Source organism: Serpula lacrymans (assembly GCF_000218685.1).
Source record: "Serpula lacrymans var. lacrymans S7.9 unplaced genomic scaffold SERLAscaffold_8, whole genome shotgun sequence".
In the NCBI taxonomy this organism is placed as follows: Eukaryota; Fungi; Basidiomycota; class Agaricomycetes; order Boletales; family Serpulaceae; genus Serpula; species Serpula lacrymans.
The window spans coordinates 99,444-125,573 of record NW_006763297.1 but is presented as its reverse complement, the minus strand read 5'-3'; the positions used below and the strand labels follow the sequence as shown (position 1 = coordinate 125,573).

At 47.3% G+C, this 26,130-nt stretch overlaps 9 protein-coding genes across 9 annotated transcripts; 6 read left to right on the top strand and 3 right to left on the bottom strand.

Annotated features, from left to right (window-relative positions):
* Positions 1-368: 368 nt before the first annotated feature.
* Positions 369-2,644, bottom strand: SERLADRAFT_415927 (uncharacterized protein; the record flags this gene model as incomplete). The annotated part of the gene is made up of 6 exons (XM_007319091.1): positions 369-911; positions 989-1,324; positions 1,392-1,566; positions 1,621-1,928; positions 1,990-2,505; positions 2,556-2,644. 5 exons carry the CDS (start codon positions 2,266-2,268, stop codon positions 822-824), a joined length of 1,188 nt encoding a protein of 395 aa, XP_007319153.1.
* A 950-nt stretch (positions 2,645-3,594) lies between these two features.
* SERLADRAFT_449793 (uncharacterized protein) lies at positions 3,595-6,118 on the top strand (the record flags this gene model as incomplete). Its single annotated transcript, XM_007319090.1, has 6 exons — positions 3,595-3,846; positions 3,941-4,070; positions 4,172-4,274; positions 4,355-4,497; positions 4,554-5,491; positions 5,573-6,118. 6 exons carry the CDS (start codon positions 3,595-3,597, stop codon positions 5,891-5,893), a joined length of 1,887 nt encoding a protein of 628 aa, XP_007319152.1.
* Positions 6,119-6,867: 749 nt separating this feature from the next.
* SERLADRAFT_469255 (uncharacterized protein) lies at positions 6,868-8,433 on the top strand (the record flags this gene model as incomplete). The annotated part of the gene is made up of 6 exons (XM_007319089.1): positions 6,868-7,130; positions 7,227-7,416; positions 7,490-7,690; positions 7,754-7,785; positions 7,846-8,189; positions 8,259-8,433. 6 exons carry the CDS (start codon positions 6,923-6,925, stop codon positions 8,328-8,330), a joined length of 1,047 nt encoding a protein of 348 aa, XP_007319151.1.
* A 254-nt stretch (positions 8,434-8,687) lies between these two features.
* SERLADRAFT_469253 (uncharacterized protein) lies at positions 8,688-9,326 on the top strand (the record flags this gene model as incomplete). The annotated part of the gene is made up of 1 exon (XM_007319088.1): positions 8,688-9,326. One exon carries the CDS (start codon positions 8,720-8,722, stop codon positions 8,876-8,878), a length of 159 nt encoding a protein of 52 aa, XP_007319150.1.
* A 2,399-nt stretch (positions 9,327-11,725) lies between these two features.
* SERLADRAFT_438699 (uncharacterized protein) lies at positions 11,726-12,797 on the top strand (the record flags this gene model as incomplete). Its single annotated transcript, XM_007319087.1, has 6 exons — positions 11,726-11,830; positions 11,884-11,984; positions 12,042-12,204; positions 12,265-12,357; positions 12,494-12,661; positions 12,723-12,797. The coding sequence occupies 6 exons, from the start codon at positions 11,726-11,728 to the stop codon at positions 12,795-12,797; spliced, it is 705 nt and encodes a 234-aa protein (XP_007319149.1).
* Positions 12,798-15,222: 2,425 nt separating this feature from the next.
* On the bottom strand, positions 15,223-17,150 carry SERLADRAFT_469250 (uncharacterized protein; the record flags this gene model as incomplete). The annotated part of the gene is made up of 3 exons (XM_007319086.1): positions 15,223-15,908; positions 15,961-16,289; positions 16,347-17,150. The coding sequence occupies 2 exons, from the start codon at positions 16,743-16,745 to the stop codon at positions 15,978-15,980; spliced, it is 711 nt and encodes a 236-aa protein (XP_007319148.1).
* A 1,660-nt stretch (positions 17,151-18,810) lies between these two features.
* SERLADRAFT_469247 (uncharacterized protein) lies at positions 18,811-19,586 on the top strand (the record flags this gene model as incomplete). Its single annotated transcript, XM_007319085.1, has 1 exon — positions 18,811-19,586. The coding sequence occupies one exon, from the start codon at positions 19,193-19,195 to the stop codon at positions 19,373-19,375; it is 183 nt and encodes a 60-aa protein (XP_007319147.1).
* A 2,456-nt stretch (positions 19,587-22,042) lies between these two features.
* NdufV1 (NdufV1, NADH:ubiquinone oxidoreductase subunit) lies at positions 22,043-23,876 on the bottom strand (the record flags this gene model as incomplete). The annotated part of the gene is made up of 5 exons (XM_007319084.1): positions 22,043-22,348; positions 22,413-22,543; positions 22,600-23,389; positions 23,455-23,618; positions 23,673-23,876. The coding sequence occupies 5 exons, from the start codon at positions 23,850-23,852 to the stop codon at positions 22,120-22,122; spliced, it is 1,494 nt and encodes a 497-aa protein (XP_007319146.1).
* An 81-nt stretch (positions 23,877-23,957) lies between these two features.
* SERLADRAFT_469242 (uncharacterized protein) lies at positions 23,958-26,028 on the top strand (the record flags this gene model as incomplete). Its single annotated transcript, XM_007319083.1, has 10 exons — positions 23,958-24,101; positions 24,161-24,250; positions 24,298-24,417; positions 24,477-24,595; positions 24,645-24,806; positions 24,860-24,935; positions 24,989-25,114; positions 25,163-25,347; positions 25,401-25,729; positions 25,775-26,028. The coding sequence occupies 7 exons, from the start codon at positions 24,345-24,347 to the stop codon at positions 25,656-25,658; spliced, it is 999 nt and encodes a 332-aa protein (XP_007319145.1).
* Between the last annotated feature and the right edge of the window lie 102 nt (positions 26,029-26,130).

Below are 26,130 nucleotides of genomic sequence, written 5' to 3'. Positions count from 1 at the left end.
GAGCCTCGACTCGACTCAGGAGAAACGGGGCACGATCAATATTTGAATATCACTAGATGGTATTTGGTAATACTAGCAGTCAGTTTGCCGTTGCTGAAGAAACAGTCTTGTATGGGAAAGCTAAAATATCTGTTGAATGTTTAGAAATCACATCTTCGCAAATTTTAGTACTAAATGATAAGTCGTGATACACTCTACCATTTTGAGGAGCAGGCACTCAAGCCATGGTCATGCTGTGGCGATCGCCATGCTTGTGGTTCGTCTTGGATCACATATAGACATATAGCTTGTTCACGTATGACTCACCCTGAACCTTTTTTCGAGCTACAACTGATCCCAGAAGCTAAGTTGCACACTACCATCATATGTCTGTTCCGAATATGATCATTTTGACAATGAGTGTGGCACAGAAATAAAATCGTACAAGTACAAAGCAGGTCCACGTGTCAAAACTACCTCGCTATCGCAAATGAAAGAAGGTACATAATACTGTCCCCTAAACCTTCAACATGATATATGATATCTCCGATCGTACCTAGACGTCCGTGGCGTTCGTCCACCTCAGCGTGATATGTAATCATAAACTGGTGATCGTGAGGAGAATTTGGCTAGCCCCCACCCCCACATTGTGATAAGTTAGATGAAAGAGTAGAAAATGTCCTGAAGCTACCACCCCAACTAATTAATACATGTTGATGAAGGGGACGCAGCTACATTTATATTTGCCTAATGACATCAGTGTGCAAACTGATCGAGTACTGATCTGCCTTGTCTGTTGAACTGTGACTGGGAGTCGGGGTGTTGAAATTTCATGTGAGCCCTCAAGGTTTGACGACAAGGTTGATCGGAATCTTGCGTTGGAGCTCCAGTGAAGAAGACTTGAATGGGGCCAGAGATACGGTGATGAAATCCTGGAAAACATGGTAATAATCAGTAACGGTCCACAGCCTGACTAATGGAGAAACTCAATGGGTGAAATTGGACAAACCTGGACTGTTAATTCGTTAGTAACGAACCCGCTGTTGGTAATACCATCAGGCTTGGTACAACACAATTTGCCATCCCAATCTAGCGTGACACGCTCCGCACCGCACGCATTCAAGACAGAAAGGGAAGAACGGAGGTCGAGTTGTCCGTCGCCGAGTACATACTCTTCCGACATTCTGCTTTCGGGGAATTTGATAATAATTCGTCGAGTGAGGGAGACTCGAACAGGGGAATTGTATTTGAGGAGGGCCTTCAGCGAAGATGGAAGGGCGTGTAGACGAAGACGGAAGGGTATCGTTTCGGATGCGCCAAAATCTCGCGAGGATGGGAACGAAAACTAAAATGGAAAATGGGAAGCGACCGTTGACGTTCGATCCACTAATCAAGGAATGGGGGAGACTTACTTGGCATTGTATAGGCGAAAGCTTGGAAGCCCCTGAACTAGCCTTGGATATCCAAGTCTCCTTATGCCATTCCCCAGAAGACTTCTCACATCCGCTGAAGTTCCTGGAAACTGGAATGGACGGAAAGGGACGTGAAACGGGGCTGTAAATTAAAGTCGCAGTGACAGATGACGTCCTATGGCAAGAGATAAGCTACCATATACACATTACCAAGTTGAGACAACATTACCTCGTGTGTTTCCTCAGGAACAGGCGATTATGCACTTTGATTACAATCACGGTCATTGTGTAAACACATGACACTTCAGGACATGGTGCATAATAAGCCTGGGGCCAAGAGAAACTACAAGATGGTGGCAAAGGGCACATCTGCTTGAGCGCGTGATCGTTGTACGCCGAAGGAAAGACGAGAGAGAATGGAATGGACCTTGGGCAGAACTTATCAGCCGAGGTGTCACATCGCCAAAGTGTGTGTACGTTTGAAAAAAGGACAACACTGTGTGAACGGGTCATGGTTGCGAGCATTTGACCCTCGAGCTTATGGCAAGGACTGGTATTAGGAATGGCTGTCGATTTACAGCGATGAAAAAGTAAGTACCTTGATAGCTACAGATAAGACCGATTCTCTCTCCTCCAGAGTGACATGGCCTTGCACGAGATCACCTTGAGCATACGTAGGGAGACCGTTTACTCCACGACAGTTCTTCAGATTGAAAGAGACAAGAGGTTCGTTGAACGTGAAAGCGGTTGCATGATGATTCGTCGAAGAGCGTGAGTTGAAGTGAGAAAATGTATGCTCCCCCGGAAGGGGGCATGGAGAGTAGGATGGGGCGGAGATGGACTTGGAATAAGATGGAGGGAGCAAATCTGCAGGCATGGCTATGAAATGCAAGTGGGGGGACCAGACTCGAGAAACGAGTAGGCCTGGAGCCTCACCTCGTTTTCGAGGGCTGTCACCTTTATATCATGATTTGGAGAAACGGATTAACGCTGGGCGTGAAAGATGACGTACGGCTGCAGCTCAGGCATAAATATGGCCGCAGGGGGACTACTTCTGCTGGGATGATGGCTCTAGTGAGTCCGAGTCTCCGAGGTGCAGAAATGGAATGTGATCCTACCAAAGTTTGAATGGTTATTCCTATGGAAGAAACATCAAATAAATACAATTATGTCCTGGAACCAGATGGCACAATGCCTGCCATTTGGCTGTTTTCCGTGTGATCTTTTATATGATGACCTTCAAGTTCACAATAGTAATTCGCAAAGTAATGTTACTAATAGTTTTACTATGTAACTCGGACCGAATAACCCTAAGGTAGGTTTACACAGTCCATTATATAACCTCAAGCCCATTTGGTCAACTCCGATTGCACCCCTCTTCATTTCTCATCTGTTTCTCAAGGTTTCCTCAGAGAAAACACAACGATCTCCCATTTAACGGCTTTCCTCTCCTTTTGGTTGCATTGCTCGGCCTCAGCCTCGTGTTTTTGATCCAAAACTAGTCACAGTACAAAACGTGCTTTTCTCCAGTTTCTAGATCTTTTCGCAGCACTTTCGGAAATTACAATGCACCACGGAGACTTACGAGCACATAGTTCCGCGGATTCTTTTCGATTTGGTTCCATTCTCTCCGCCTTCGACGTTCCAGTCAACGTCACATCCTTTCTCATCCTCCAAGCTCAGCCATATAGTGGAGGAAGCCACAAACGGCACACGCGGTCTTTAGAAAAATACGTTTTCTCTTTGCAGCTCCGCTCCGCTCTCTCACCTGCTCATGGTCGGCTTCTTCTTCCCCTCGTTGCCGAACAGAATCAACTCTCGAATCCATCGCAAACTTGAGGAAACCTCTTCTTTCCTCCTGTTCAGTGTCATAGAGACAAGCAAGATACGCCGTCGTCCGTCTACGATCTAATGCTTTTGGTTCTGACTTTCTCTGCAAACCAACACTTAAACTGTCATGCTCTTATTTTACGTTATTTAGTCAGCAATCTAACATCTTGTCAACAAGTCCCCTATCTGCATAAGACCAGTACTTGATGCGGTTAGTTTTGCGCACGGGACTGGTTCGCACTCCCTTCGAAGTCAACCATATCGTGTCAGTGATATCAATAGTCCGCAAGGTCGTGGGTATCGAAAACCAGCCTGAGGGTATTTCTATAATTCTGCAAATGAAATCTCTCTCACAACACAGTTCGACTCCACGATGTACACTACATCATCCCTCTTTTTGAATACTCTTGCTCAAGTCGGCATCACACATGCCTTCGTCAACTGGGGTTCTGATCATCCGGCATTACTCGAGGATCTCGAGCGGCAAAGAGTAGAGAAAGGCGAAACAGAACCAAAGATCGTCACTTGTCCTAATGAGATGGTTGCGTTAAGTGCTGCACAGGGGTACACCCAAGTCACAGGTAAGCCTGCAGCAGTGATCGTACATGTGGATGTGGGGACGCAGGTGAGTGATCGCATCACGGCCCAACATTCATCATACATATACTGGCCGGCTATTGTGAAAGTCCTGGATCGTCTATAACTGAATTGGGTGTTAGGCTTTGGCGGGTGCTGTGCACAATGTGAACAGAGGGCGAGCGCCTGTGCTTATTTATGCTGGATCGTCGCCTTTCTCTGCAGAGGGTGAACTCAAAGGATCGAGGAATGAATGGATCCACTGGATGCAAGGTAAGTTTTGATATTATTAGTAGCTGTCATAAGCATAGTAGTCTATCTGGCACGACAGCGAAGGTACTCAGTACTGCGGGTTTGACGCACCTTTTATGCAGATGTCCATGACCAGCCTGCTATCCTTCGTCAGTACATGCGATACACGGCCCAGATTAACTCTCCAGCCAATTTACCGCACCTCGTAAGACGTGCGCTACAAATGTTAGTAACTCTTCCCTTTATACATGCATGCTTTGCACTGCGCTCCCTACAGTAACTCATGGTCATATATTTACGAGTAGCGCCACGAGCGATCCGAAAGGCCCCGTTTACCTCTGGGGACGCAGAGAGGTGATGGAGCAAGAGATTGATGAGGGGCTCCTGAAAGTTCCAGCCCCGATGTTGAAATGGCCGTCCGTGGAGCCTTGTGCATTGTCCCACTCTGGTATAATATACTTGCCACATTTTATCGCAGTCCACTGACATTTCAGTGTTACATAGCTGCTGCCATCATAGCTGCAGCCCTTCGTCAAGCCGTGAACCCTCTCCTTATTACCTCTCATGCCGGTCGCAACACAAACGTGTTTACGTCATTGAGCGCGCTCTGTTCGTTAATAGGAATGCCGGTTTTTGTTCCATGTCCAGCGGTGCTTAACACGCCTTTCTCCTATGCGCTGTATGTGGGCGTCGGGCATCTTGCACCAGGGACGCAAACGACTCTGCTCAAAGATGCAGATGTTATCCTTGTTCTTGATGTAGAACTCCCCTGGATCCCAATGAACAAAGATTCGAACGGCGATCACGAGCGCCCAAAGGAAGATGCAAGAGTATTTGTTATCGATGGCGGAGATCCTTTAAAGGAAAATATTGGAATGTATCACGTAGATGCTGAAATGGTTTGTCGCGCAGATGCAGAGGTTGCACTAGGACAAATTGTAGAAGCCATACAACATAGCGACAGCACAGAAGGTGTGATTATCGCAGAGAGTGCTATCGTTCAAGCACGTACGCGCGAGATGGAAAAGATGCATAGCGAATGGGTCGCGAAACTTGACAAGGCCGAGTCTTTCCCTACCTCCCTTACGTCCTCCATACCTGCGTACACAGTCCCTCAGGTGATCTCAGCTCTACGCAGGGCTGTCATCTCTGGAACCCCTTCAGGAGGAGCACACACACTCATGCTCAATGAGAGTATCAGCAACTATCCGCTCGTCTGGAGCCATATGAGGCCAGAGGTTCTCGGTGGGATGATTGGTTCTGGTGGATCTTCCCTTGGGTGGGCGCTAGGCGCCAGTGTGGGTGCCTTCCTTGGGGGTAAAGTGGCAGAGAAGGGCCCAGGGAAACAAGGCTATGAACTTGTAGCGTCTATAGTGGGAGACGGGACATTTTTGTTTGGAGTACCGGCCAGTGCATTCTGGATGGCTCGAAAATATCAGACGGTGAGTATATCCATTTGTTTATTTAAACACAATGCTCACCTTGATTGTCTCTTTTGTTATTTCGTTTTTCACACTTTGCAGCCGTTCCTGACGGTTATTTTGAACAACGGAGGCTGGAAATCTCCCAAGTTATCTATGCTAGGCGTTTATCCGTCTGGACATGGCTCGAAAGTGTTGGGGCAGCAGCTTACAGTCGGCTTCGGCCCTGATATGCCTGATTATGCACAGATTGCAGTGGCAGCATCGGGAGGGTGGGCTTGGGGAAGGAAGGTGGATGCAAGTACGATTAGTGAGGGAAAGAATCCAAAAGATGCATTGGAGGAGGTCATAGCTGAGGCAGTGAGGGTGGTGGTACAAGAAGGCCGATGTGCAGTGATTGACTGCGTTCTAGAAAGTATCTGACCATTTTCGAGCCAGAAGAGTGGACAAGTTAGCCATTTCATATATTTATATACCGTGTCTCGACTCTGAGGCATTTTACACGCAGGCTAGGCCGTGGTTCGTCAAAGTTTAAATGATGCCTTTATGCCGACAGTTATTTCGAGGAACTCGTATCGTGCTGCTTGAGAAATCGCGACAAGTCAAAGTCATGGTGAACAAACGGCTTAGATGCGACTTTCACCCCTCGTATTGAACACTGATCTTATTTATTGTGCTTCACGGGAGCCGCTGGTCAACGCCTGAAAATTCGAAGTGATGTTTGGATACGATCTTGATGCCCCTCAGCAGCGTCCCACAGCGAGGATTCCCCTGTAGGTTGCCACTGGTTATCATCATATAAAACGTCAGAGAGCATGTAAAGGTTGAGCTCTAAAGGCCAGACAGAGGGCTGAAAGGCATCAAAGCAAGGCAAACATACAGAGCAGTTTAGCATGAAAAGCATGTGAGCACGACGTCCCGTCGATTTCTCTCACAGATATGGAGCTGCCAAAGCAGAGAATGAGCTTTCTTTACGGTGTGATGACCGTGATGGAGAACAATGCATTGTGAAAAGAATCAAGCTTGAAATATCGACTCACCTCACTGCTAAGCGTACGAGATGTGCGGTGAATAAGGAAGTCCCCGATGCCTCTAGTTCCTACAAGAAAATGTCGTCGCGTTCGTGCGGCGCGGCCAGTCGGTTCCTGACTCTTTGATTTCACGTGACCTGCCGTTTAACCTCGCGTTCTTGCGGCGCGCCAGTGATACATTATCGACATGTTTTTCCACAGTCCACAGGGGATGTAGTGTGTTTCATGAATAACTAGATATGAATAACTTACCTGGAGACTGGAAAAACAGTCATCATTAGTAACTTAAATGGAAGATCGTGATGGCGTCCCGTCACCCCTATAGTGCAATATATAAGCTGCGCCCAACTCTCGCCAATCCCCCTCACTTTCAGCACCTCTTCACTAACAGGTCCTTTAGAACACGAAACAACATAAGAATATGAGAAAACCAATCTGGCAGTTTATCTTCGACCAGTGGTCCACTGTTCCGCCTGTCGAGAAGGCTAATCTGAGAGGCAAAACCGTCGTGGTCATTGGTGCCAACGTCGGTATCGGCCTCGAAGCAACGAAGCACTTTGCCCGTATGAACCCTTCAAGGCTCATATTGGGCTGCAGGAGCGAAACGAAAGGTAGAGAAGCCATCGAAGGTGGGTCGTTGTTGACTATGACTCGAACCATACGATGAACCATTGATCTGCGGCCATCTTGATACACGTCGTGTTCTAACACGTTTATTTTCTCAGAGGTAAAAAGGGAGACCAAATACGGAGAGTCCGAGCTATGGCCTATCGATCTAGCCGATTTTTCATCTGTCAAGGCATTCGCAGATAGGTTTAACAAGAAAAAGCAGGGAAAGGGGCTGGATATTCTCGTCATGAATGCTGGAATACTCCAACTTAATTATGAGGAGGCGAAGGATGGCTGGGAGTCCACGTGCGTGCCTCTATGTCCTTATCATGAGAACGGGCGCGCTCATATAACATCACTCTGTTCGATCCACATACAGAATCCAAGTCAATCATTTGTCCACAGCCCTCTTGTCACTCCTTCTCATGCCAAACATGATTTCAGCCGGAACACTCTCATCACCCTCACGGGTGGTGATCGTCTCGAGTGATGTCCACTATTGGGCTACAATCGAGGATGAAGTCAGGAATTCCCCCAAGGTTTTGGCAAAGCTTAGTGATAAAACTTACTGTACAACGAAGTGAGTGAAAATTTCCCGTCGTGCGATAGATCTGGCTTACAAAAGTTCTCCTTGCAACATAAGTGCCATGAGGCGTCGATATCACCAAACGAAACGTATGTTTCTTAATTGACAATTCCTTTCGTTTTGCATCTGACGCCTCCATGGCCCTCCAGTCTTCAATCTCTTCTTCGTACGGGCTATGGCGGCGCACCTCCGTCTGAAAACACCTATGGCTGCAGTTGCCGTCAACCCAGGCTACTGTTATTCCCAGTTGCGACGCTTTCATTATTCACGACCGATGCTCAATATGTTTGTGCGGATGATGGAGCTACTGTTAGCTTGGACCAGCGAACAAGGAGCGCGTCAACTGGTATATGCTGCAGTTGGCGCAAGAAAGAAAGGTGGCAGCGGGTGTGAAGAAGAGCTAAAGGGAGGTTACGTGCACTTGGCTGAAGTTGTTGAACCGAGTGATTTTGTGATAAGCAAAGAAGGGGGAATGCTTCAGGAAAAGATTTGGGTGAGCAATAGTTCCTCCTTCATCTCACCTTTCCAAGCTTCAGTCACTTACGACCGTGTACTGGTACAGAATGAGACTATCGAGATATTGTCTGGAGTGACACCGAAGATTGGAGATATCGTGGCTGAATATTTTCAGTAGTAGACCAGTCGGATAGAGCTTTGTACTGTCACATCAATCCATACTATGGTATGGTACAGACCCCTCTTTTTGGCAATATATTGGACTTACCCTTGTTGTTGTCAACGTCACGAGAGCGGTTTAGTTCTCAGCAAGGAGCGCGGGGTAGGAGCGATATGGGCATGTTGATCATTTATTTGCATACTTTTGATAGCGACGCAATTTGCTTACCATGTGTGTTTGAGGAATGAAATGAGTGAGATCTTGTCTGAGATATCACCCAAAGTCCGAGAGACTGTTAACAAGTACCTTCAGAGGTTTATATAGATTGATTGGTTTCGTCAGACTTCAGATCTAAATACTTATGCTGCAGTCTCTGCTTTAAACCTGCCATCGCGTTATTTTCCTCGATGAACTGCTTCGTACTTGCACATCACCATTCATTATCGAAGCAACACCACTTTTTCATTTGCCAGGGAATCAATCCAAGCCCTTTCGAAGATTATACCCACTCCAATGCGCTCCAACGTCTTCCTCTGGTGTATCTTCTGAACCGCCATCACATATAAAAAGCAATCAGAATACCGTTTCCCAAAAATATCTTCATCGAATGCGCCCAATGGTCCGCCCGTACGGGATAGAACTACAAACTCGAGAGACACTGGTGTACATGTGGAGACCGGTAAGATAACCCGTCCCACCCGAGCTGAAGACGGAGGTGCGTTGGACAATAATGAAAAGACGGCGTGGTGCGTCCCCACAGCTGGAATACCACTGGCATCGTTTTCCAGCTCTGTTACATTGAAGTACGCAGAGCTTGTCCGAAAGATGAGAGTACCGGGTTCTTTGGGATGGATGTTTCTAATGTCGAGCTGCAGTTGATCAACTGTCCCTCGTGGAGGTGAATACCGTCTCAACCCTGACTCCCTCTCTGGGTGTACAATGATTCGATCTATACAGGTAACATCTAGTGAAACAATTTCTCCACTCTCCTCTACAATGAACCAGTGATTAACCAATGACTCTGTGGGCAGTGGGTAATTATTTCCTCTATGAAAGTTGACGAATTGTCGGTCATCAAAGTAGCGGTGGGCACCCCGCCACCCCGCCCATGACCAGGAAGGCCACGGTGTATCCTCGCTCCCATCGACTAAACGTCTGGAATGTGGTGTGCTTGGCTCAGGCTGTCATAAAAGTGCAACGTCTAAGTGCGCAATAGGCATCCCAAAGCGAAATGCTTTCATCGGATCACCCTCATTCAACTTGAAGGCTTTCGTCCATGCATTCGTAAGTGCAGTGACAGCATCTACGATGTCCGACTCCACGGTAAGCTGACGCTGCGTGTAACGCCCGATGGCACTTGTGTAGTCTACCACATATCCCTCTTTGTCCCAGCTTTTTGGAGGGCGCAGAGAAATGAAATCTCCGACTCCGTTATACCGTAATGGTTGGTGCGTGTAGGGCTGACGCTCGCACTCTGCTACGACATCTTCGCACCACACATCCTGCCCGCATTCGAAGTAGACTTGTTGGTCTGTGAAGAATATCCGACGACGTGAGAGCTCAAGCTCCTGAAACGTCCATCCACGTGTGTTCCAGACGGTCTGAGAGATGGCACCACGGGGTATTGGAAGCGGCACGGTAAGGTGAAGATCTTGGATAATTTCTATATGTTGTTTGCGTTCACGAGTTCCAGGACGAAGGCCAGGTAAAGGTGCATCGGCATTGCTCCCGCCAGCAGCGAATATCGTGAAGACGGCACTGCCATATATCAGCTCCATAACACGAATCTGCACACCCTTGTCTTCTGGGTCGTCTTGAATAATACACAGAGCATCGATCCAGAGATAGCGTTCGTCAAGCTGACGTACAAGTTGAATGGCGTCACTAATAGTTCCAGGTAACATAGACGCATCAAGACCACCGGATATTGAACGCTGCTCCAAATTCGCTCGAGTTGTCCAGTACTCCCCTCCCATGCCTCCCCAAAGATAGCTTAGGGCCACGTAACGACATGCTGGCGGTGCAGGAACCACAGTCATGCTCGACACATCAAGCATACGTACGCATCCAGGCAGATTTTTGTCGTCACCCCGCCACCATACCGATTCGCAAGCATCTCCATGATCATTTTCACAGAGCTCGATCCACTTCTTCGCAAGTCTCACGTCGAAGTTTTCACCCATCCTTCGTCCGTGCAGCTCGTTTGTTCTCCCAAACTTGGGAGCATCCTCTTCTAATAGCTGAATATCTAACATGTATCCTTGCTGGGAAGCACGCATCGCAGTGTTTATCTCCCACGGACGACCGGAGGGATGAACATAAAGGCGATGACATAGTTCAGTTGAAGCAGGTTCAGGATAATGCAGATAACCGTATTTCATGGAGTACAGCGCACAGTTAATCTCTGAAAGATCAACGTCCGGAAGCTTATCTAGACGCCAGGTTTGACGAATTACCATGGACACGAGGCGGCAAAACCCACAATGATCTGATTTCTGAAGGATGCTTATTAGAGGCCCGAGTGGAAACGCATTCTCCTTCTGAACGCCATTGCGGAGCAAAAGGTGAAAATTTAGCCCTGCACACGTTGAGCAGAGGGGAGCATTTTCTTCGGATAAGTATGATCCTCCTGTGTTTGTGTTCAGAGAGAGATTCGGATGTTCTTCGTCTTGCTGGGTGATTCCTTCGCGACTGCTTGAGTATTGCGGGAATAGCGGTACCTCGTTTTGGCTACCTCGGTCAGTCTGTTGGCTGGTAGAGAGATTGAGGACGTGCTGAGCTTTGGAATTGGCATCAAAATTGTCCTTTCTTCGATTCCTACGTAGATAAATGATGAGCAGACCGAGAAGTACAAGGCCAGCCGTGCTTCCTACTACGCCACCGATAATAGCCCCACTACGTGAGGATTGGATGACAATAGTATTTTTTATGAGAGTGCCAGGAACGATGGACGAGAACTCAGCGCTGGCAACCGTAGTTTGGTCAACCTGATTCACTGAGCTGGTTCCTCTGTCCATAAGGAAGTGTTGCGCAGAGAAAATGTCTAGGTGAAATGACATGCCAGTCGGTGCCTGCACCTGTGTTACTGTGACTGACGATGCTGGCCGCGGCAACGACGAGACTGGTGATGTGGGATTGCCTTTATAAATGCCTGGGCAAGTACATTTGGGTACTGCTCACTTTTTCTGCCATGTTGCATTCGTGTGCGGCTACTAGTCCCTTCTGGTTGATGTGCAAGCACCTGCCTGGTCCTGTAGTACTGTGAACACGTTCGTTATTGAAGGTCAACAAAGTATGAAAGCACAGAAAGAGATTCAGAAGGCCGCAGGCGTCGGTCTGTGTGGGTGTAGTACTAAGAATTCAGACCCAGATCCGTGACCATTCTCAATGTTGGATACAACGTTTAAACCATCATGTCATCCGACATCGAAGTATTCCAACGGGTCTTGTTTCCAGCTCAGAAAATTATAATATTTTCTGACGCTCGACGTCTATCCGCAGCTTCCGGTTTGCTTGTCGTTTGTGAACTGCGCTGACACACATTTTTCGGAATTCCTACTTTTAGAGGTAGTGGGGGTTCTGGCTTAAATACGATGTCGCATCTGTAAACACCCCTTCAGCTTTTGCTGATAACCAGGCTCGAGTGCAGTTCTTCCATCATAGGCAAGAACAGTGAGTACTCGTACGGTATAATTGTGTTCAATTACCACATTGCTTTGCCACCAACAGAGTCCTAAATGCCGCTCCAAATGCCGCTCACTATGTTCTCGCTCGACTGGCCATTCCACGCATTCGCCACAGCGTCTCCCCCAATCCAAAGTGTACACACTTTACTCAGAATATAGAATACTCTCGCCCTCGAGGAACCATAAAGGAACTCCACGAAACAAATGTTCTCTATCCTATAGAGATGCACAGTTGACTCTTCGACGTCGTCTGAACTGCTCATGAGCGCGATTTTCACGAAACAATTTACAACTCCCCAATCCGTCCGGCTTTCAAATGTACTGAACTCGTCATCGAAGCTGGTGGTCCTGAGCCTGCGGTACGTTGGTCAGACCTTCCTCGATGCCCCAAATGTGGCCAACTTTGTCGGCCCGGAGTTGTATGGTTTGACGAACGGCCTCGTCACATTCATGAGATACTGCAACTAGTTAATGAAGCTGACCCCTGCATAATAGTGGGGATCTCTGCGGTCGTGTGTTCTTCCAGTGCTTTATCTGAAGTTCGCAGAAGATGAATCACGAAGAGTTCCTGGGCCATATCACGATGCATATATGAAGGTGCGAGAACCTAAGCATTACACTGTATTGCACAAAGTCTTGGTAGCGAAGTGGATTATCCTCCATGTACGTTGATGACAAACATCATTTTGTTGTGGAAGCAGCCCCCTAACATGTAAACTTGCAGGAAATGAAGGGTCTACATGAAACCTCGAGCAGTATTGCTCAAAGGGATACGCCATCACTCCACTCACCTTGTTAGAGCGTTGCTGTTGCTATCGATGTTACCTTTCCCTAGATAACCACGCTTAAATTCCGATAGTCCGATAGTCCTTGCAACTTCCATATCATTATACGCCAAAGCACTTGTCACATGCTTTTATGGAAGTGTCAACATCAACGCATTCAACTACACGGACCAATCTACGATCAAATTTCGATTAAGTCTCGATCTTCATCCACAACGAAGTTGTTTGATATCTTTCATATTCTTCCATACTTAACCTTCAGTCACATAGTTACCTATCGCATGCGAAACTTTTCAGATGCACACTCTCAAGTTGTGGCTGCTTGGAAGGCCGCTCGAATCGTTTCGAACTGATTGATAACATTGCAACGTCTTGATTAGGTATTGTTTGCCAGAGGATTGCGAAATACAATTTTGCGAAGCGGCGAGTCCTGACAATCAAGCAAAACTTGTGCTCTAGACTGGTATAGTGTCTATGGCACGCTGAATTGTTTATGGTGTGTAAGGAGGATCGCAGATGCGACTTCAAGTTTCAAGGACCTCTTACCTCAGCGACCATTTGGATAACGAATAAGACGGACGGATATCGTACTTGGAGACTTTTTGAAGTCAGAATCTGTTATCGGCATCGAAATTGAGTATGTATAAACAGTAGTACTTGTCTAGTCTCCCCTAGAGCATACCGTTTAGGAGAGAGAATGTATTTCATCCTATCAAATTAGTCTCGACCAATAGATGCCACAAATTGTGGCGCTAATTCAGATGTGTGGACCGAGCAGGCAGTAACGCGTAACGTTCCCACGGCGCTTCTACAGACCACCGGCACTGGCAGTGAGCTCATCCATTCAAATAATGCACGTACCAGCCAATTTAACTCCACAACGATATGGGCCATTGACGGTAGAATATAAAATATGAGCAGTACGTAATGGTGCTGGCTCGTTTTTGTAATGGCATGATCTCATTTCAGCGGATTGTTTTCGTAGTATGGTCTCACCTCCGAAGAGCTTCTGCGGTACCCACCTTGCCCGTTTTACCATGGTTTACTAATCCTTCGTGTGTGTTTATTCAGTATATGTAATACGACCATTTTGACCGCTCCGATCAAGCATCAACGGGTCATCTTTTCAACACCAAACATGATGCAGTGATTTTTCCATCGCTGTCTTTATTGATTCTAGGGAAGCATATTCGACTCATTCCGCTGATTCTCCAAATGTGCATTAACCGCAAAATAAGTCACCCACTATTGTGCGTAGCAGTTGGTCGATAATGTGCGAAGATACTGTGTTAATATGTATGTCATGTTCCTACTTAATGTATTGTGTCGAGCTGATTCTAGGCTCATCGCGAAGGTGTGGTAGCCAGGCACGCGATATTAATACAAATACGCTACTTCTTGAGCAGTGGTTCCTGCTGGTGGTACCGGTGGCTCTCGTGCACCCCGCTCCACACACGGTAGACTCTCACGATCAATAGTCAAATGCGGCCCAAATATTACAAATTGTATAGATTTCAACGGTCAGCGCTATTCTAGACCCATCTAATCTTAATTTTTACGACACAACTGACTTTCGAATAATAATTCCAGTTCATGGAATTGTGGTTTCCATGCGAGAAGGTTCACTCATCTGATTAGGAGTCGTAAGTACCGTACTCAGTATGTCAGGTTCTGTACTGATGCGGCGGCGGGACAGTGGCGGCGTACTTGCCTAACGGGCCAGCTTTGTGCTGTGTGCTTTTCCCATGCTCAGCCCTTTTCTGAAAATTCGACGTCAGGACCGCGAGATCGATAGGCACCGGAATCAAAAATGGACAACAGGGACACGAGATCGAAGGGTTGATCGCCCTCCCTCGTAGCGAGTTCCAGGCCCCTAAAGCTTCTGGATCTCACTGATCAAGAGCTCGGCACCAAGGGCCACCGGCGATTATGCGAGCTAATTAATAACTCATAGTCGTCTTGCCACGGCCATGGTTCAAAATGAGCCGTATTTGCCTGCCAATCTATCCCATTTGATAGTCTCACGTTAAAAACCTTGCAATCTTGAATCTGGGCAGAAAGATAGGGATCTAAGATGCCGCTTCTCAGCTTCCTTGAATTGACATGTTCTCCCTCGAGGTCTTCCAGGCCTATGCCTTAGCTGTGTATAGGCATTTATGTCTCTGGAGCTACGATATATGTGGATCATAAACTATCTGCCCCACGGACCCGCCCATCGGTCGCCACTAGCCCCTGCTGTACTACGTCTTCTGACTTCATTGGAGTTCTCTCCAGTGTTGCAGTGATGGCACGGTGACGTTTTATTCCTTCTAAGATGGGCCTAAACCACAAACCTATTGAAATATAAAGAGGTTCCATTAAGCTTAGCCCCCGCCGCCGATCTGGATCACTTTTATGCACTTGAGGACGGTGGTATCCTAGAGCGCGATCGTGCCCGGGGGACGTCACCATATGTCGTCGGTGTGTCGATCTCAGTCAAAGGTATTTGATATTCAAAAACCTCGAAATTTCCCGTTTGAGGTGAGCGCGTCATACTTGGATATCTTGTCTACTTCGATCACATTAGGAATTGCTGAAAGCACGATTGATGACGACAAATAACTGGTTGGGTGCAATGATGGAATTATTCTAGGTCTCTACAGGGAGGGAGGCATAGCAATGACTTTTAAGGAGTCGAGGTCGACAGAGACTTTGACCGATTTAGCCCAGCTGCCCGCCGTAGAGGACCACTTTAGACATAAATTATGAAAAGACCCGTTTATTGAAGAAAATTAAATAGTCGAGTGCATGAAACCTGAAGTAAAACCATAACATAGAAAACATTCAACCAAACCACGGCGGAACGCGAAAGAGCAGATGTGACCGGGTACCCAAATAGCAAAGAAAGGGAGACACGAAGGACATGAAGGGCAAGAGAAAAACATGACATCTACAGCGTGTACGACGACAAGCCAGATATTTTACATCTATACAAGAGTAGCCTAATTATCCGCATTTAGGACAGTACAGAAAATGTAAAAGCCTGGGAACTGAAAAACGCCGAGTGAGATGATGGGTAAAGTGTAGTGTGCGTGTGATAAATGTATGAACTAAATGTATGGAAGCGAAAGCATATGGCTATTTCTCTTTGAAACCAGTCATTGACGGACACCGAGATTGATAAAACTGAGAGCGTACGGTGTAGACTCGGCTACCTATCTTGCATGGCTGTTGTCATCTACTGTACCACCAGATGCCCCACCTGCATAACTCATACCTCTCGTAAACGCCGGCTGTCCGCTAGCACTCCCACTGGGGCTACCGCTGGAGCCTGTGTAACTAGCAAAACGTTTTACAACAGGGGGCGCATGCCATTTTCCTTCCCAAGCGCGGAGGGCGTTAACAAAGCCAGGGTTAGGATTGATACATGGCCGGTGACGTTTTACGAGAGCATGAGCTTGATCAAAAGTCATCCCAAGGTCGTGAATAAGGTAAGCGATGACAATTGCTGGAGAGCGAGATACACCCTAAGTAGCCAAACTGATGAGTAATGTAATGGTCAACTGAAACGGGAGAATACGGACCTGCTGGCAGTGCACAAGTACATTTGAGCCTCCTTGAAGTGCTTTTGCAATGAAACCGCACGCGCCCTCGAGATGCGGACGCAGGTCAACAGTGGGGATGTCGAGTATATCGATGCGGAGACATTTGAATCCGTCTTTTTCTGAGATAGGAAGCCATGGTACGTCGAGAACCTGAACGAGGTGTGTGATGTGATGAGCACGGAGGAGGTCGCGGTCCATTGTGGCAGAAATGGAACCGAGATAGAGACTGCCAGAACTTGGAGTCGACTGCTGCTGTAATTGGGTGGATTGCGACCGAGACTGCGACTGCGACTGGGCTGTGGACGTAGGAAGTATTCTATGCATAGGCGTGCACATCGCTTGCACGACATCAGGGGACATCCCTTCAAAACGGATCATGGTGGATTGGAACAGAGATAATGGAGCCTCAATGCAAGTAAGTCGCCGTCCAGGAAAGATCAAACTATCATCATCCGAGCGGAGGAGATCGAGGCAAGGTGGAGCGAAGTGGAACGAAAGTTAGGGGGAGTGCGTTAGGTGCTTAGGTATCAGAGCGTCATGGTCACTGAGTGGAGGAGATTGGTTTATGGGTTGAAAGTGGCCGAGAGAAGTGGTTTGTCGTGTGTGGATTTTAATCCACTGTGGAGACTCCCAAATTGGGATGTCGATCGGGACACTCGTGCAGCGCTGAGAAAAGAATGAGATCAAACCGGAGAGCAGGCCTTCAAACATACACGCGACTGTGACATCAAAACGACATTCGGATTATTTTCCACCCGAGGTGTTTCGATAGTATCTTCGTGCACCTCCGTACCTTGGGCCTTAATTATTGTAGAGCTCGTGTATCTCGTTGTAGAAGTCCCAAGTACAATGTCCTTCCGAGCTGAATTTAAATCGCAGCCGGTCGAACTTGCTACCAGTTTGAAAATACAACGAGGCAGTCGAGCCGGGACCGGCTTGCCTCGAGGTTTGACTTTGCGGTCTGCAACTTCTCTGCTTGGATGAAGGGCGAATGAGTCCGCTCCATCACATGTCCACTTTCCCAAATATTATCTCCCGTTTCTCCGGCGAAACGTGCTCTATTGCTCTATAGTACCTCCGCACTGCCTCTCCATATGGCTATCCTTGTATTCCGTGTATGTTCTGGCCCCTCGCATCAGGAACTGATCATTGAATGTACTTGACCTAGACCCTCACACCACTTCCACGCAGGCCCGTCTACAACTGGTAAGGAGAAAGAAGAGCATTCGGACACGACAACTTCGGCCACCTGTGAGTCCCTTTTTTGATGCTTCAATTTTCCTAACTATAATCAACTTGTGAATCCCCAGTGTAGTTTCGGACTCCGCCTTCAAGTTCAGGGCATCATGTTCGACTACGCGCGCTTATCTCGGGTGTAAGTCGACTGAGCCTAAGTACCTGCTTTTGATGTACTGTGACTTCCCTGTCGAGCATGCTCGAGCATGTCCCGCCCACTGGCAGCACCCTGATCCGTCCAACGGCTACTTATCTCGATCTGACAGTTCCGTACCTCGTCTCACCTTCACCGCTATACTTTGCAGCCTGAGCAGATCGGGTGCTATCCTTCGTTGCTCCGCTACCTCGTGCTCTAGATCTGTACCCCGCGCGCTTGACGATCCTCCTTTTTGGCTGTCAAAACACAACACCTACAGCAGTACTCTAATTTGGTAATCACCCCTTCAACCATACCATACCAGCATGCAATGTCACATTCCACTTTGAGTATCGATTGTCTGACATAGAGGTTCTGATATTATCTTTTCCACTAGTCTCCGCGAGGCACATCATCTTATGGGTCCGCGATTGGCTAGCTTGAGAGCTTATTACACTGCGCAACTGATGCTGTTTCCTTTCCTCGTCTAAGCCCGTCTATCTCGTCTCTGCGTATATTTAGGAGCTATCTGGCAGAATCTGGCAGAATCGGAGTTTAGTGTAACTGGTTAATAACATGTACCGCCGTCCAATGACCGCGGCACTGATCCGTCAACTGCTGATATTAAAGCATAGTTTAACCCCCTTTGCCTGCTCAATGCTGGAATGGATTTGTTGCAAGAATAGCACATCTGATAGCGGGATAGAACTTGACGTGGGGTTGGATGCTCCTAGTCCTTATTCCATGCGAGGAATTTTGTTTCCGTTACATTGGCTTGTTAAACGCTCAGCGCTCAGCTTCTTGGCCACTCAGAATCCACAATCCGGCCGGCCTGCTTGGTCTGCCAAGCTATCTGTGATCCCGCGATCCGTCTTTCCAATTACTCATCTGACAGTAATTCTGTAGATTGCCTTGTCTTGCGGAGTTTGATGCGGCTCCTCGAATAGCGGTATAGAATGCGGAGGCTGTTTTCTAGCTAGAAGACAATCTCGGATTCGAATGCCTCCTTGGATTTGTAACATTACAACACAGGCCAGCATGGTGAAAGCCATGGTAGCATGATACATTTTGGTTGGCATTGGGTCATGTTCATGTCATTTTGTCTATGACACAAATGTTGTAGGCACGTAAGGAAAGGGATAAACAATGAAGAGTTGACGCCGTAGCTATTGTCCATCTCCTTTAGCAAGCACCGATCTAAAGGGACTTTGCCTCGATGCAAAGGGCCATTTCTCCCATAGACATTTGAGTTTGAAAACATCATTTGTTCTGGGCCCTTTCCTCCTACAGGACGCTATCGATTGTTTCATAAAAGGCGATAAGGGTAGTGGTTACAGTATCTTCCTAATCTTGAGGATCTGCGTTTTGCTTGTGTCCTGTTTTGAAAGTTAAAGAACCTTGTCGACGATGTCAACCTGAACGGTGGTGAACGAATGTAAAGGTTGCGCGCTCAATGCGACGAGAACGAACACAAAATCTTCCTTATCCAGAGCTCACCAGGACAGAGTGTAGAAACCTTCCAAGGAGTAGAGCCTTGACTGGCGGAGGATCAGAAATATTAACTCTAGATGAGCTGGAGAGTTCCGGCGGTCTTTGCGTGATGCGTACTCGAAGCTATCCTTTAGGTCCCCACTAACCCTGGATTCACTGGTCGAGGAAACACCCGAATTGCCTACTGTTTAGCCTGCTAATTACAATAGGATAAAATCAGTAATGAGGAACGACAATATGATTCGAAGATAGATGAAGATCGAGAGCAATCGAGAGCAGGTAAAGTGGAAATAATAGGATGATGAGAAGTCAACTGAAGGGAGAAGTACGTAAATCTATGCATACAGATACAGAACAAGAGGCTCTATTGCATGACTTACGGTAAAGACTAGGAGTGGTAATCTCCGAAATATTTCTTTCTCGAGGGCTGAGGGTTGCGGGGAATACCTACTTCCAATTCGGTTGAAGTCTGCAATTTTGATAAGCGGGCTGTACCTTTCGTGGTTCTTGCTCGCAATAAGTGCTTTGTTTCGGACGTGATCCTGCATTTCCCATGGGCGTCACATGCGTGTGAACATTTGGGGTGCTTCTATATGTACACATATCATGTATGCAAGAAGGGCTATGCAGTGCACACTCGTGCTTGAAGGTTGTAGATCAGGTGCATAAGGCTAACACGTGGAATAAGATAGCGAAGGGGAGTGTGGAATCCTGATGCATGGTGCCCAAGGGAGAAGGCGGCCAGCCAAGTCCCGTCGAAATGTATGGGAAGATATTAGCGGTAAGCTGTCCAGGTGAGACACTATAACCATGTACGCCACATCCCCATGGATAGGTGACTATCGTCTCTGCACCAGTTTGGTGAATTTGACCGATTAATCATTATTCTATTTGATTTCCGTTCGGTTTAGGCATATCAGTTGACATCTTGAACCTCCTCCTGCCAAGGAGGCAAGCGGTCATATCGCATGCTTGAGAGTAAATGGATCCATAATAAGGTACTACGCCCGTTACGGCTGCTGCATTCCGTCCGGTCCAGGCGTGTAGATAGAATAAGCTGCGGATCATCGAAATGAGATTTATGCCAGTGGGATTGACGGAATTGGAATTGTGTGTAACTTGGGCGCAGAACCAGACAGAACTTTGGACTACATGCGCGTTATTCGGGTGTCATTGAAGTCAACGACGTGGATAAATGGTTCGACCAGAGTTTGTGATATGGGCTTCAGGAGAAGAAAGGGCGATAATGCCAAACATGCTTTGTGCGAACCGTTGAGAACAAGGATGTCCGCACAAAATTTGCTCCGTAGTAGAACGCATACAGATAGACATAGATAGGCATAGCCCTGAGCGAAAGGTCAGGCGCATATATGGAACCGAGTTTGTTGGATAGACGGTGACTTCGCGCATTGGGCTGCTCTCGGTATCTCGATCCCTTGTACGGTTGACCCATCATACTAAAAGCTACTACTTTGGCACTGGCGTCAAGTTCTACCATCGTTGAAGTCAGGGCTGTCAGAAAAATGGAAGTTTTCAGACATTCTGAATAATCATAGAAAATGAGCGCCTCATATATGTGCTGGAACACACTGCAGTGTGCTTCGTCGTGGTGGTGGACAACAAGTCGGAGGTAGGAGGCGCGACATTTGGAGAGAAATATCGTCAGTCACGTGAATTCAAAGGTTTCGAGTCTGGATTCAATACTTAACCAAATTCAGCGCTCTGGCTCATAGGTCTCACTGACATCCTGATAACTCCAAGCACTAGCGCGACCTAATAACTCAAAAATACCCTCCATCTGGTGCTAATTAGTACCCTGAAATGTAGTTTTTTGAGAGCGGGAAGTCTCAATCTGCTTCCTACACGTGTGGTTGTTTTTCCACTCAGAGTAACCGTGACTGACCACGTACTACACCAGGTATGTACAATTCCAATCCTAACGTGCTGAAATGTACTGCAGCTGCCCGAACCCTGTTCAACAGGCCAATTTACCCCACTCAGTTCTTTGAACTGTTTGGTCCATAACTGGGCAATTTTGCACCTGAGGGCTGGGCATTTTTTATCCCACCTTTTCCTGTTAATTGACAATCAACATATCTCTTGTTAGCAAACGAACGTTACAGACCTGGGACATTCGTATATAAAGGGAAATTGGTCTAGATTGAACCACGTGAAGCGGACTGCTTGAAAGATCCTACGTACGAAGACCAAGGCTAGAGTGTTCGTTCCTTCACGGAATATCAACAGACAGGATAACAGGAAACAACTGCCACAAACGAATTCTAGAAAACAACTTGCAAATAAATCACTCGACATGATTTTCGAGGGGCATGCAGGACTGTCAAGCACTCAAGGCGCAAGTTTCGCGGGGTTGGCGTCGTAGCCTCCCCATCATTACACTGCTTTCGTGTGCTCACAATATTTTTCCCTACTTCAAGTTTCACGCATAGATCCCACCGCCCCAAAATTGTTACCATCTCAATTGAATCCATGGCTTTTGAATACGCTCTGGCGAACTCACGGCTGTGCATGTTCCCATGTTCAAACACTTGGGGCACTCCATGTACTTGACAGGTCTTTATGTGAATGGCATCAGTCCCTTTCTATTCACGATCACTGCTCCCGCTCCCGTTGATTATCAAGGGACCACAAATGCTCCAGGACAACATCCCCTGCTTCACACTGACACCATCATCCTGGTCATGTTCCTAGATAAAAATAATAGTAATGAAAACATCATGAAACTTTTGTGAATAGTCATGAATATTACATGAATACTTTGCGGCTTTGCTTAAAATTCTCAAAGGTCCATGATGTTGGTTGCCTTACCATGGTCGACAACGCTTTAGAAAAGGATTTTGAATTGAGATACGTCTAGATACATCCACCCTACACGCGATCGCCAGCTTCTATCAAATTCGCTCCCAAGTTATCAGGTAATGCGAGTGTAGTATCCGCATCTTTGATCATCCTCCCTCCAAACATCACACCGCCTTGCGTTGCGCGGAACTCGTCAATACGCGCTTCAACAAGTGGGCGGAAGTGGCGCATGAGGCCTTGAATTGGCCAGGCAGCAGCGTCGCCCAGGGCACAAATCGTACGACCTTCGACTTGTTTACTATATTTCGAGAGGGATTGGTTAGTAAATATAGGTAGTAAAAGATAGGAGACGGGTGGCGTACGTTAGTTCAAGGAGCATGTCGATCTCTCGCCGGTGGGCACGACCTTCGACCATACGGTTCATCATGTTCATCATCCATGTCGTGCCTTCACGACAGGGAGTACATTGACCACACGATTCATGCTTGTAAAACTGAAAGTGACATAATATCAATACACAAACCATGCCGATGAAATGTGTCAACTCACAGAAGAAAAGCGTGCGATTGCTGAAACAATGTCTGTACTTTTATCCATGACTATGACTGCACCAGTTCCAAGACCCGACTGGGCATCTTTCAGCGAGTCATAATCCATAAGCACCTCGCCACACTTGTCGATTGGTAGGACAGGTACCGAACTACCGCCAGGGATGATGCCAAGGAGGTTATCCCACCCACCACGAACACCACCACAGTGGCGCTCAACGAGCTCGCGCAGAGGGATACTCATCTCTTCCTCGACGACACAAGGGTTGTTTACGTGCCCACTGATACAATACAGCTTTGTCCCCTGGTTCCGCTCCCGTCCGAACCCAGCAAACCACGAAGCACCGCGACGACATATCGTAGGTGCAACAGCCACGGTTTCCACATTTGCAACAGTTGTGGGACAACCAAAAAGGCCGACATCCGCAGGGAAGGGTGGCTTAAGTCGCGGCTTACCTTGTTTGCCCTCGAGTGATTCAATGAGTGCAGTTTCCTCACCGCAGATGTATGCGCCTGCACCACGGTGGAGATAGACGTCAAAGGTGTATCCAGACCCGCAAGCATTTTTTCCGATCAGACCGTCGCGATAAGCTTCAGTGATGGCTTGCTGGAGATGTGAGGCTTCCTGAAAGAACTCGCCGCGGATATAGATATAGGCTGCTGTTGCATTCATGGCTCGTCCAGCAATGAGACACCCTTCGACGAGCTTGTGTGGATCACCTCGGAGAATTTCACGATCCTTGCACGTTCCAGGTTCACCCTCGTCTGCGTTGACCACAAGGTAGCGTGGGCTAGAGAAGATTATGAGGGACGGCGTAAGGACACGAAAGTAAATGACAAAAGTAAGGATACTGACCGTCCATCTTTTTCCCACCCAGGCTTGTTCATGAAAGACCATTTAAGACCACTTGGGAAGCCGGCCCCACCACGACCTCGAAGACCAGAATCCTTCATGGTCTGTATGATCCAAGAGTCACCCTTGAGAATGATATCTTTTGTGCGATGCCAGTCTCCACGAGACTTCAGAAGATGACATGTCAAATAAAGGCAACTGAAAGAATAACTAGTACATACCTTTGCACCTTTCAAGCCATGGTCATGTCTACAGTAAGCATTGGTGAAAATTCGGTCCTGGTCTTTGAGACCACCATACCGCCGGACTGGGGGGTCTGCGACGGTAGCTAGAGAGCGGCGAAATGTTGTAAAAGCCGCGCGACGGTTTAGTGTCGCTGCTGATTTTGAAGCCTTGAGCATTTGTGTCTCGCCGTCGTCGTGAACGATGCCAATGAGCCAACGGAACGCTCAGCTGGCGGAGTTGAGACCTTTCGGGTAAGACCGGTCCATTCGGTGGCTACTCCCGATTATACACTGTACTGACCAGCCAGTACTACTAGTACAGCGTAGGTTGGTAGAGAGCTTATCACGTTACCCAGGCGTGGGCTAGCACTAGCTAAACCAGCGATGTTGATTGGACACACCCAGTGGGATCCTTGGACTGTCCTGGTATGTTTCTTTCCGCACACGGGTATCACAGCCTCACTCCACTTCTGCACCCTTCCAAGCGATATCGAACATGACGCTCTGTTATGTATTCAAGCTCGCTTTGGCGAGTGGTAGTCTTGATCTTCATCAAAAATGCAATGCTTGTGCGGGTGAGCGGGCTATTTTCTGCCTAGCGCTCGTATTTAAGTATATGAAGGATAACGAGAATCTGCCAACTCCTCATCACACTAACGTTCCCCTGGTATGACACAACTACATGGCATCCCCATGGATAAAGCCGGGCTGCTCTCAATAACTTTAGAAGCAATCCTCTATGGTATGCATAAGTTGTAGACGCTGGCGCCAACCATAGTTGACGTCATGTTTCTTATCTAGGGTTCTCCGTCCTGATGTTCATACTCACAATGTGGTCTTCGCTACATAGGCACAAAAACAGTGACGGCAGTCCATATATGATGATCGTCGCTTGGGCTTTACTCATCCTCAGCACAGCAGTGAGTTTCAGACAAATGAAAAATTCTAATCATCGACTCAACTTTTCAGCACATGGTCATTGACTTGCTTCGCTTGGAAGAGGCATTTGTGGAATACCGTGATACGTTTCCCGGAGGTCCTATTGCTTTCTTTTCAGACATCAAGCTGTGGGGAGTCGTATCCAAAAACGTGCTCTACACCTTGCAAACCATGTTGGGTGACGGTGTCGTTGTATGTCGTCTTTGTGAACTTTGTCTTGTCCTTGCTGACACATCGACTCCTAGATCTACAGGTGTTACGTGGTATGGCAATCCTGGCGTATTGCAGTCTTCCCCATTTTGTTATGGATCTCTGTCGCAAGTATGAAGCTATCTTGATATGATCCTGGCAGCGGTTCTTATATTCACCTCAAGCGACTGGTTTCGGTCTCATCATAGCACAGACCACAGGAACGGAAGCTTATGCACTAACCAAATCTACGGGCGCATGGATACCCGCATTTTTTGCATCTTCGATGGCCACAAATTTGTTGAGCACCTGTGCGTATAGTCAACTTTCTTTCATATATGATCTCACTCCATATAAAGCATTACTAGCGTACCGTATCTGGATGATTGATCGCAATAGTGCCAAGTATCGACTAGAAAGCAGTTTATTATGGCCTGTCGTTCGCATCGTCCTCGATGCTGGCCTTCTGTACACCTCTGCGCTCCTTCCTGCGTTGGTCTCATTCCTGGCCAATGATAGAGGAATGTATGTTCTGCTAGATATGGTTAGTCTTCTTCATCTAAGTGTAGGTCATCAGATCATGATATAACAAAATAGATTATGCCTATCATATCCATCACTTTCTACATGGTCATTATTCGTATCACCCTGGCTTCTCCCCGGTCTGTCGGCGGTATGCAAAGCACAACCAGGACGAGTCGTTCGTCGCAAGGTCCGCAGCTGTTTTCACTGGCGCCTATACAGTTCCACGCTACACAACCCACCACAACTGGTGCTAGTATCGATTTGACTCTCCACAACCATTCAGCTAAGGATATATCTTTACCCAAGGTGGAGCGGGACGAAGTAGTTTGATGGGCGATGGCGTATTATTCTAGGACAGCGCTTCCCTTTGGACATATCACCGAAAAATGGCTGCAGGTGAGGTACCGATCGTTGATTGCGGTGAAGAGCTACGCTCATAGACGTAGGCATAGTGATGTAATCAGGGCCAGCGTCCCCATCATATCATATTGCGTACTCGATTTCTCGAAGTCTGCAAAGGTCGCGAGAGGGATCGACAGAGGATGAAATGATTTCACCTAAGATATATAAACAGTGGTGTATCATAATGTCAGAGTCATTTTGACTGGGTAACAGTGACTTTGGATTGTTGCAGTGTATGCCGTTAAGATATGAAAGCTGGACTTTTCTGTCAAGTGATATCAGGTTAGCTGTTTTTACTAAAAAGGAAGAACTGTATTCCTCCAAAACTTTTGGACTGTCCCCACGGGAGTGTGCGAGATGCAGCGCATGATGAATCTCGCAGGTAATTGACCGTGACTTG